The 12,233-nt window shown below is 39.8% G+C and overlaps 1 protein-coding gene across 1 annotated transcript in view; it reads left to right on the top strand.

Annotated features, from left to right (window-relative positions):
- plxnd1 (plexin D1) overlaps nt 1–12,233 on the top strand; it is a 71,240-nt gene that overhangs the window by 19,193 nt on the left and 39,814 nt on the right. The window contains exons 6-9 of the mRNA XM_005749089.2: nt 1,188–1,365; nt 1,628–1,736; nt 9,994–10,093; nt 11,460–11,558. Of these exons, the coding sequence (XP_005749146.1) occupies nt 1,188–1,365; nt 1,628–1,736; nt 9,994–10,093; nt 11,460–11,558 (486 nt within the window). The remainder of the gene's footprint in view (nt 1–1,187; nt 1,366–1,627; nt 1,737–9,993; nt 10,094–11,459; nt 11,559–12,233) is intronic.

The following is a 12,233-nucleotide window of genomic DNA, read 5'->3' as shown; positions in this document are numbered from 1 at the left end:
AATGCAGATTAATAGTAAATAGTGTTTTGCTGCTTTGCAGACAGAAAAATATGTTTTATCAGTTATTTAAAAAGTAATTTGCGGTGACTTTCCAATGTCAGCTTACTCTATAGTATTTGTACATTGTATGTGGGCATGTTTCCAATCACCTTTACCTTTGTACTAATGGAAAACACACATTTAACTCAACTTTCAAGTATACCTGAGAGCTAGTCAGGCTTCATTAGTACCTTTTGTGCATTAATAATGAGCTTACCCATTAAAATCTTCACCCTTAGCTTTGCAGGTGTTTATAAGTGGTATTTAATGGACCACTACCTTAATCAGACTTGGCAGGATAATATATCCTGGTTAAAAGAGTGACTGCATCACCTACTTATGGGGTATAGCTTCCAAACTGTTGTTTTCAGTAATTCTTAACAGTCATTATATCGCGTAACAAAAGATAACAATGTGATAATTAGCTCAGGGAAATTTGACACCTCAGATATAGTTGACCTTTAATTACAGATCATAATTGGACTTGACTCGGAGACGACAGGTCATTAATTGGTTCATTAATTGTGGATATTTGCTTGTAATGAGGGTCAGTGTGGCTGGTCCTCCAGCTTCCGCTGCCAAAGGCATCCTTCATCAACAGGAAACTCCACTCAAGGTTGTCTCCCCAAAAGCAGGAAGCAGCAGGCAGGAAGTCAGGGCCTTAGGCAGGAAATGATCAATTCCACTAAACAATGGAGAAGATTTTTAAGACAAGTAAGCACATGCCGCCGGCTGCTTCAGTTCCTACCTGCTGGGCTGCAGAATATGTCATCTTGCTCCTTCCTCTCTACTTAACAATCCTTGCCTTCTCCCACCATCCCACCCTTAGTTTTCTCACATTGAAATCATTTAGCTGAAATTCAGTCATGTCAGTGAGGTGTTATGTTTCTCATTATACGTCTGTCATACTTCATCACATACCCAGATTTAGATGTGAATGTAGCACTGTGCCATCTGTTTCTTCATTGCACATTAGTTTCTTTATTTCTGCTTAAACTCTTGAACAAAGTTGAAGTAATGCCAACACCATTCGCTCTCTGTTAAGGAGTATTGGAGTCGATGTTTGTGCGTTCGGGGGATTCAGGTTTCTAATTAATTTTGATGAAGACGAGCAGCTATTTATATTGCTATATGTGTTTTTGCCGCAGGATGTTGGCATCTTGATAAACGGCAGCGTTCCTGATCTGATTGGTTCCCGGGTGGAGTGTGAATATGAGCCGGGGGTTTCTACAGTCGCCACGGTGCACCTGGACTCCGGTCCCTCTCAGATCCAAACCTGCCCTCTCCTCCCTCGAAAAAGCTATCAACCAATCCTCCCCGGCAAAGGTGGGACTGCAAACAGGCAACCATTTGGCTTTTTTTTTTTTGCTAAGCTGCCAGCCATGTTTTTCCACACATTTCAAGGACAGTTATGGTATTTGAGTCATTTTTTTATACGAACAAATCCAATTTCCCCTTTCATCTCTTCAAAAAGCGGCAAAGTCAGTGTAACGTCAGGATGTGCTGTTGTCTAGTTTGTGTTATGAGGGCGATATCATCTCCAGCGGTTGTCACATACGCTGTTGTCTACATTCTTTTGTTTCTTCAGATCACCTGACGGTTTCTGTGGCGATAAAAGTAAATGGCACATCTGTGGTATCTGGGAGCTTCATCATCTATGACTGCGAGAGGACTGGAAAAATACATCCGAAGACACCGTGAGTCACACTTTTAATATCACTTTGGTTTATCTCAAATTCTTGATTTAACCAGTTAGTGATGCGTTTACACGCAGTCACATTTGCATTGATGCAGTGGTGAAATTTACATTTTCTCAAGTACTGTTCAATTTTCAGGAAGTATAGTTTATACTACTTTATATTTATTCCTCCACTACGTTCTTTATGCAACCCTTTGCACTTCAACTTTCACCAGATTTAGACACAAAATACTAGCATGATTGGGGTTTTCATGTAAATTAAGCATATGCTATGTTAGTGCATTGTTAAGGAGCAAATCAGTGTCTCCATGTCCTTGTGAGAAAAGCGCTGCTTACTTGTGATCACTTTTGCCGCTTCACATACCCTTATCTGTTTAAATAAGTATCTGGATATGAATATTGAGCATCTGCATTTGGAGGACATGATTATTGGGGCCTCGGGCTTTTGGTTCTGTTTGCTGTCCAAGTATCAGGCAGCTAAACCGTTCCTTTAACCTCCCGAGCCTCCTCATCCTCATATGGTGACATTTTATTTGGGTTTTTCTACATCTAATACTTAATACTACTTCATACTAATTTTTTTCTAATTACTTCCAATCAAAGCTTATGCTTGTTTTTTCAGGTTCAACTTATTAGGTCTGCTATACCTTGGAGAAATTAAAAATCCATCCAAAATAAAATTTGGGCTTGCAGGATGTTGTGTAGTAATTTGCAATCTTTTGAAACCATGAACTATCATGTGACAATGATAAATCATTTTTATTAATTTTTGAACTGTGCAAAGGTTTTAAACTAACCCTAATTTCTTTTAAGGAAAGTGGAAAACAGGGTTATTGAAACATGTGCAAGTATACATGGAAATACAGTTTATAAGAAAAAATAGAGTGTTAATAATTCTTGAAAGTCAGTGGGTATGACCACCTGGACTCTCTTAGGCAAGCCTTCTTATAATTTCTTCAAGTAGTTCTCCAGGCTTCTCGCAGGACATTCAAAGATCTTCTTTCAGCGTTGGCTGTGTTTTGTTTCGTTCTCTGTCAAGATGATCCCACAGGGCTTCATATTGCTTTGTGTTGAGTTTGAGGTAGATATGCCAAGGTTTTGGGTAATAGCTCTGACGGTACAAAAATACTATTTTATGCCTGTCAAATTGTGTTATCTTTGGCATTTTTCACAGATGAAACTAAAAAAAAATGGGAGCAAATTGTGTTTTGCAACAGGCTGTTAGTAACAAAGTGCTTAAAGGTACAATTACCTGGTCACTAAATTGCCTCCCTGGAAGCTAAATGTGAAAAAAATAAGGGGTAGCTCATTTTGCACAGCACCTCGCAGTCTCGAAAAATGAACGATGCACAGGTTCTGTGTCCAGTAGCTCAGATATCTGTAAGTTGTTAGCAGTTCCACCAAAGAGTTATTGATGGTTTTTTTTCCAGATAACTGTTTGATCATTTAAATTATTCAGTGTTTTACAAAAAAACTCAAACACGTGAATAGTTCTCTTCTTCTTTGATACCAAATTACGTGTTACTTAGCTTTCACGAGTTCTCAGACAAGACTGCTGAACCGTGTAAACAGCTGAAACTAAGTTCACCTGGAAGGTAGAATAATAAAATGCTATTAGGCTCTGATGCATCAGTAATGGTCTAATAATGAAGCAGCTTAATAGTGTGCCACTCACCGGGGACACATTTCCCCATTATGAGGTCTTTGACTTAATTTTGCTCATAATATTTCTTTAATTTGCACAATTATTGCAATAAATGAGATCCTTTGAGTAACAGAGTATTATTACTTTATATTGATGCTTTTACTTAAATAGTGGATCAGCTGCTTCAATATGCAATAAATTTCCTCAAAACAAACCTTTAATGTTAAATAAATCCCAGTGAAATACAATTATAGTGATCTCACAGCAGCAAATGATTGCCACCTCCATCCCCAGCCACTCCCTCTCATGTTTTTCCCCTGTTCTCTATTTAGGCCTCAATACTCTCGACATGTCTTCAAAGGCTTATTGTGTGTTTCGCTTGCTCCAGGTTTCCCAGTGCAGGATCAAATTTGGGATTAATATGCTGTAAACATTAATCCAAAGGAAATTAGATATGTGTGTCTGGCAGATCATGTCAGTGTTTGTTTATATGAAAGACTGTGACTTGTATGGCCCGGTTACTGGGAGGGTTTACTCATATCTGGAAGCAATCCAGCTGGCTTCCTCCTGCATGTTGGACCATGTCAGAGGATCGGCTCTATCTGATGGGCAGATCTCAGGTTTAGAGGGGCATCTGTGTGTGTGCGTGTTTGTCTGATTCCCGGAGATTGAGAAGGCGTTTGATTTGTCCCTTTTGTTCACTTTTTGAAAGCAGTTTCGAGGTGTGAACACTGCAGTTGCAGGTACATGTGTGCAAGACTGCACCCAATATGTGCGCGCGGCCTCAGTGCTCGGTGAGGTCCAGGAGTGTGAAATTAGATGGTGGTTTGTTGAAGGTGATAATGAGCAAAGTGCCATTCTCACAGGATGAGCATTCTGCTGTAATGTGCGGATCTGCTATACTCTATCTGATTTTAATCACTGCATGCTGTTTTGTTAATAATCCCTCAAGAGCCGCTCATTCTCAGGGAAACCGGATAGTAGAGGGTCTTTGTTTTACGCTTTATGAAAAAAGCCATCACTCGGGTTTTTCTTATGTTATTAGATACTGACATCTGAACGTCTGTGTAAACCATCAGTGTCACGCAAGCACCGTTAAAAGTGATTTGCTGCAAAACTTATTCTCATATTAGAAAATCTGTCCTGTGCTGTCTCATGCTACTCTGGTGTGGAAGCAAAATTACATTTCTGCAAGGTGTCAGTGGAGGGTATTTTATTCCAATTCATTATTAATACACTGTGCAAAACAAAGTGAGACAATGTCTCCTGTGGCATTCTGGCTCTTTGTGGTAATGCCAGACTGATGTGATCAAAAAGAAACTGATTCTTAGTGCTGCAAAGAGCTAATTATCTGCTAATCTGCTAATTGTTTTCTTGAATAATCAATTACTGATTTGGTTTGTGAAGCGCAGAAGCGTAAGTAAGTAAACTTTATTTGTGTTGCACTTTTTGAGACAAAGAACAGTCACATGGTGCTTCACAGAAGTGTCAATAAAAACCAATCAACTCTTAAAGCAAAAGGGAAACATGCACAATTTAAATGCCGACCTGTTGATGTTAGATTATTTTGACAGAACAGTAATTTAAGGGATTAATCATTTACCAAAATAGCCGCCCAATAATTTTCTCTTGATGAACATTTCAATCTAATTAATTGAGTTTTTGTTTCAGGTTTAGCAAGTTCAGTGAATTAGTGGTTCAGTGAATTATTATAAGCTTTAATTGTCTTTGTTCAAAACACAACACTGTTTAGCTGGGAGCGGGGGAAAATCAGATTAAAGGCGAAGGAAACAGAGGCACATCTGCCAAACATTTTACATCATCTTCAGTCAATAATCAAAATATATTAAATAGTAAAAAAACACCTCAAAAAACAGATTTAACCCTGGATAGCGTAACCACAAAACAAATGCTAGGCTTTCTTTTTATATTCATGATAAGTAGTAGGTGGTTGAATACTATTGATGCATTTTTATTACTCTGTACAAGGCTGAGACTGTAGGAGCCGTACAAGAAATCCATTAGTTAGTGGGTGTAATTTAAGCCCGGTACCTTGCATGATTTGCATTCCCATTTCTTTCTCCCTAGTCTGTCCCAACTCTTCGGCACTCTTGCTCCTTAATATAATCTCTTATCAGAAAGATGCAAATAAAATCGTAGTAAAACAATCTCATTTGAGGTCGTGAGCGTACCGCAGTGACAGCTGTCCTTGAAAGACTGCCAGTTTTGAGCTCCAGTGTGTAAAGCCTGGATCTAAAACACATGCTAGAAAGTCAGGCTTAATAGCATATATGTGACAAGAAATATTTAGCCAACGCTTGCAATAAAGAGTATTACTGAAAGTATAAAATCACTTGTGCAATACCATCTGTGGTTTAAAAAGTAGGCGAAAACACGCCTGGTGATGTTATACAGTACTTCCCCTTAAATTTGCAGCAGAAAGCATGTGTTGCAACCATGCCAAAACCACTTTACGTGACAGTGTCTAAATAAATGTATTATTAAGTTGCATTCAGGGTAATGTAGCAGAGCTTGAGCTTGACCCATGCTAGTCACCTAAATTTAGAATATTAGAATAACTGGTGACCATAAAACATTAAATAAACATGATCTAATGAATCAGGTTAAACTTCTTCAGGGTAAACTTAACAAAAAAAAGAAAACATTAGCTATTTATTTCTTAAACAGAAAACCACTAGTATATTAGTAAGGTAAATATAGCAAGCATTTTATGTTTTATATTATTTTTTTGACTTCAGCTTTAAGAGGCCTGTATTATGAGATTGACGAGTTGACTTAGTTTGCTTTTGCATTTGCGTGCGTGTCAGCGCCCGAATGTTTTTAGACAGTTTTTCCTCGACACTTTCAAAATGGTCACCGGGCAAAGTGTTAATGACAACCAGACCAGGCATTCCAGTCTCACCACACAGCCCAGTAGGACAAACACCTATCCTGCCCTTTCGCTCTCATTATGTCTCTCAGCCACGCTCTCACTCTCAAACGCACACACTCTCGCCGCTGTATTTGCTTTTTGTGTCTCAAGTTTGGAGCATGTCTCTTTCCTGCTTCTCTTTTTTTCTCTCTCTGTCTCTCTTGCCGTTTGCTCCCCCCTCCCCCCTCTTTCTCTGTCGTCCCCCCTGAAACTGATCTTTTCTTTCAAACGTATTTCTCTTTGACAGAGATGTGATTGAGGATGTGTGTTTAACCGCTGTGTCCACTGAGGCCCTGAGAGTGCAAGCCTCACTCTTTATTTGTGTGTGTGGTCATTATGAGTTGGGGAGGGCAGTTTCACAGGGTATTTACTGTCAGTGTTAGATGAAGCAGAGAGAGTGTGTGTATGTGAACAATCCTTGTGTGTCAGTCTTAGTGTGTGTGTGTGTGTGTGTGGTGGTTTATAGGTGTTTTAGTAGGACAGAAAGGGAGTCAGGGAAAACAGAAACTGTGCAGCTGATAAGAGCCTTGAGGGGTCCGTCTGCTTTTAATCAGAACACACACGTTTCAATTACATATCTACATCCTCTTGCACCCACTTCACTCCCCCCCAATCTAGAAACTCCCTTAGAGTGCTGTTATCACTGGAGGCACTATCATTCCTAGTGTGGGACATCTGTCTCTTCCCAGAGGCAGCGCAGTGACTCACACTTTACTCATGCTCTTAATGTGCAGTGGAGATGTTCCAGTTTAGGCACTTCATCTGAAAAGACATATTTCTACTCTGTACACAGAAAGCAAGGACCTAATATCCACATATCCACAAACACCACCCTGTATCATCTCGACTACATGTTAAATGGTCTCACAACTAAAACTGTCTCATATCCAAATATCACTGTTCATTCTTACACTGGACCAAGAAAGGCTCATGTGTATTTTTGCATATAAATCAACTTTTCATTTTCTAAGAGAAATTTCTATTTTGAAATATAGCATATATGTATATATGTACTTATATTATCAAAGTAGATCTTCTACGCCCCTGTTCTGTGTTATTGTACAAAAAAGTGCACCCTGTGCAGAAGCAGTGTGGGGAATTAAACACACCCATGATTTAACAGCTTGTAGAACCAATAACTTTGTAATGTGAGGGTTTGTTATGTGGTTCTGAATTCAGCCCCAGTGTGACCTCGCTAACCAATCAGAAGCCAGGAAATCCTAGACTCGGGTAAATGCAGGAAAACCAGCTAGGCAAATTCAACACATAATTATTACAGCTTTGAAAGTGCAGGTGTAAACATTCAAATATGTAAACATGCAAATATCAAAACATGTAGCTATCAAGTATAAATGAATGTTGTTTCACTTCATTAAGGCCTTACCATTTATGCACAGCTCTCTTGAGTTGCTGCCTCAGGATTTCAATGTAGTTGAGGTCTGGGCTTTGACTGAGCCATTGCAACAACATGATTCTTTTCTGATCCACCGATTCTGTTGTAAATTTGCTGCTGTACTTCAGACAATTGTCCTATCGTTAAGCTTTATCTGGTGTACAGATGGTCTCACATTTGACTCTAGAATACTTTGGTATAAAGAGGACTACATGCTCAAATCATCTACCCTTCACCACCATACTTGACAGCTTGTATAACGTGTTTGTTCTGATATGTTTTCACTAAATGTGGTGCTGTGCATCATGGTTAAACATCTCCTCTGCTCAGGACATTGTTCCAGGAGTCTTGCGGTTTGCTCAGATGTGAGTTTACAAACCTACGTTGTGCTCCCTTGTTCTTCGTAGAGTAGAAGAGGCTTTTACTCTTCCAAACAAGCCATACTTATTCAGCCATTTTCTAATTGTGCCATAATTAACTTCAACATTTAACATCCTGACTGAGGCCTGTAGAATCTGTTGGTCCACGTCACTTGAATGTTTTCCATTTGTGAAATATCTTTCTCACTGCACAATAATGATCTTGAAATTGTTTGGATATTACCTTATAACACATCCCAGATTGATGGGCAGCAACAGTCACTTCTTTAAGATCATTGCTCATGTTTCCTCCTTGGCATTATGGTAACACACACCAGAATGAACCAGACCAGCAAAAACTCTACCAAAGCGTCTGCTTTTATAAGAAGTGTTCACACTTGCTGGTGATCAGTTAATCGAGTCCATTTAGCAGTGAGGGTAGTGTTTGTATCACACTACTTCTGCATTTGTCTTAACTATACTGTATATGACCCAGTTAAATATATCGTGTGCTGTGGTTCATCTCAGATTGTAAACAACCAAATTTAAAACCTGCTAAAGAATATTTTTATTATGCTTTGATATGTTAAAAAGCTTAAAATTGGAAGAGGGGATTTTATTTATACAGTGACTGTAAATAGTTTACTTTGTTAATCCCTAAAACGAAACTGCCATGTTGCAGCAGCAAATACACCACAAAAGTAGACGTAAGGCCAAAAGATCAAGAAAATACATACATGCAAGGTACTAGAGTCCTAAAAAGTAATGAATGAATACATGTGTAAAAAATAGAATATATAAAGAATTTCAGATACTTGAGATACTTCTACTGTACAATAAACTCAGAGTGTGCAAATAAGCACAAGAGTGATTGTGCTGTGTGTTTTTATTCTCCTTACACTTTCTAACTGCTCTACCGTGTGTGTGTGTGTGTGTGTGTGTGTGTGTGTGTGTGTGTGTGTGTGTGTGTGTGTGTGTGTGTGTGTGTGTTTGCTATCCCTAAGCTGATTTTAGTGAAAAACTGTTCACAAATATAAAGCCCTTTCATTTTTTTCTTCTTCTCTAAATTAGAATCCATTTCTTGTGCTGCTGTATTCTAAGTATACAGCCGGAGGAAGCATGTATGTGCATAAACTACTTTCATCACAGTAATGCAATGTGTTTTAATAGTTGCTTGACAATTTTAAAAAATAAGACAGGCTTTGCAAACACTTACAGCATGTGCTAGTATGATAAATTTATTGTTGACTTTGTTCTTTTCACCAGAATTCAGACTGATCATTTCAAATTCAACCAAGGTCCAGCAGATAAAACCTCTCTATAAGCTCTGGCCAGCCAAATCTTATTTCACCTAGACAGACATCTTCAGCTGTCAGACGAGTCACGCCCACCCAACAGTTTGCAAGTGCTGTGCATGTTTAACCTGTGCATGTGGGCTTGTCTCAGATCAGCGGGTATGAATTGTATAGACTCTACAAGCTGCTGATGGTTTTAGTTGCCAAAATATCTTCACGTAGGCAGTGTAACACTCAGACTTGATCTCACAAAGATATAAATACAAGCAACAGCATGCTCACACACGCATCATCATTTACCAGTCTGAGTGTTTATTGAGAAGCGCTTTGTTTCATCTCAGCAGATTTGGCCCTGTGTGACCTCTCTGCTGGCTGTGTTGTAACTGTGGAATGAATGCATCTGAATGTGACTAATCATTACTTCCTTTTATTAAAGCTAAACTTTGATGCCTGTAATCAGGTCTGTCTCTCTGCACTGCTCTCCAAATGAATCACAAACCAAACTTTTGAAAGACACTCTTCCCTGAATGGGAGTAGATCACAGGGAGTAATTGTACGGAGGCGAAAACAGGCTTGATTTGGCAATATTTTGTCCTTGTTTCTCAACTCTTTCTGTGTATGTGTGTCATAGATGTATGAGCTGCCTGAACACAAGGTGGAAATGTTACTGGGACCAAAACAACCACCTATGCGTCTCCAGTAAAGATGACGCGAATCAAAACCTGCTTGAGGTGAGTAATGTGTTTAATCCACCAATCAGATGCCTTGAGGAGCTCATGATATTAAGTTTTCTAGTAATCAGAGCCTCGGTAGTAATCCAGACTCCACTGTCCAAAAACACTAAGTGTTCTGTAATGGTCTGAGTCCAGACGGGTTAGGCAAGAGTAATGATGTGGTAATTCAGTGTGATGTTACGAGTGTCACAATTACACTACGTACGAATGTGGAAACCAGCTATAAAGTCTCAGAAGGATTTGGTTTTAGAAACTCAGACCAGGCATCTTAAGTTTCTGTTTTTGAAATGTTTGTCTGAGAGGATAAATGGAGTCGCTGTGCTTTGATTTGGGCTGGAAGTAATTTGACTGTTTGCTTGATACCAGCGAAGAGTTAAATTAACGCCTACATTTTCCACCGTAGGTTTCTATAGCCCTTTATTTTGCAGCTTGCCTGTACAGTACAAATGAAACTGTATGTTTGCCAATGTCAGCTCCCGTAGGGTGTAAAGTATTTTGTTAAAGCAAACAAATCATCAAATCGTGTAACATGTTTGGCACAAGAGAATGAAATGGCTGTAAAAGTGTGAAATTTATCTAAAGCTTCAAGTGTAGCATTGCTGAAGCCAATTGAAGCTCCCCAGCCACTGTCCTTTTGGACATAATCCTGACATTATCAAGGCCTTCGAGGTCAGCCACTGTATTATTTCTGTCCCATGTGTAAATTTATTGTGTAGCCAGATCCCATGGCCTGCTTGGCCCAGCAGACTTTGGGCCTCGGGGCACACACAACTGGTTCCAGTTAAATATGAAAGGATGTGACTCAGTCCTGTGGTCAGCTGCTGGTCAGCAGTGTTTAAGTTTTGTATGATCATGAATGTTTAACACTCGCCTTTATTTCACAAGATCCCCAACAGAAGCAGACAACTGATGTAATAAAGACATCACAGCATTTTTTTTTCTTTTTTTTTTTTGTACAAATGCAATAAATCCCAGTCGGGTGTGCTGTTTCAGATCCCAAGAAACTGATAAATAAACAAGCCAAGCACAAGAAACTCTTAGTTTTTAAGCCGGTTTTTATAATTAAAATTCGAGGCTCTTTTTAAACCTGTAAAAAGGTTATTTTGATGTAGGTCAGACTGACATGATGAGGTGGGTTTTTCCCATTCTGCTGAGCTCATCGCACTGTCCGGTGGGTCTGCTTTTCTAATCCCTCATCATCTCTCTATTTGAAGCTGTTGTTGTTTCCTTTAGAGGAAGGCTTCACCCTCTCATTTCCTTCTCATACAGATAAACAGGACAGGTATTTTGAGGCACGGATGTGTGCATTGGAGCTATTGTTTTCTTTAACTCCTATATGTCACTTCCTCCCTCTTCACCACAGAATGCCGCTTCCTGCCCCAGCCTGGTTTCCTCTGAGGTTCCTCCATCGCCATCAGGAATGGTCCAAGACTTCACGTTATCCCTCAGCAACATCCAGGAGGTATGACACACAGCCTCCAGCTATAGAGCTGGACTTGGACTTTGTCCAAATTGCGTGTTGTGAAAATGATTGGAATAAAACACAAGCATATGGTGTGTTTGCTTCAAGCTGAGTTAAACACAGATGGATATTTGTGTGTTGTGATTTGGGTCAACGAGTGAGTAAAACTGGAGTGATCTGCTTGTTGTAAGACGGAGATTAAAAAATGAAGAATGAGCGGTTGTCTATATGCTTAGTTGCTCGCTGCTCAGCTGTCTGGGCCCACCGTGCCTCTGGTGACTCGCTGAGTTGTGTCTTTGTCAGCACAGCCTACAATGTGCAGTCGGTCTGAGGCAGCACGCACACACAGAAGGCAGCGGCTTTATTTTGCATGGGCTCATTATAAATTCAGCTAGTCCTTCCAGATCAGTTGTTCAAACTCTTATTCTCATTCCTAATCCACATGGAGCCAGCCAGATGCCAATCCTGCATCGCTGATAAGGATACAACTGGTATCTGCTAAAAATTCCAGTGCTGACTGGTTGCCAGGCGTGGTCAGTCACACGCCTAACCCAGGCTGGCCTCTCAAGCCGTCTCCTGGTGTGTTGCTATGGTGACAGACATTGAGTCACATACACCCCCCCCCCACACACACACACACACACACACATACGCACGCACACATACTCTTCCTTA

This window comes from Pundamilia nyererei, unplaced genomic scaffold, assembly GCF_000239375.1.
Source record: "Pundamilia nyererei isolate P.nyererei 1_Seehausen unplaced genomic scaffold, PunNye1.0 scaffold00236, whole genome shotgun sequence".
Lineage (NCBI taxonomy): Eukaryota > Metazoa > Chordata > Actinopteri > Cichliformes > Cichlidae > Pundamilia > Pundamilia nyererei.
Note: the sequence above shows the minus strand (reverse complement) of the source record. Positions and strands in the feature narration are given on the sequence as shown.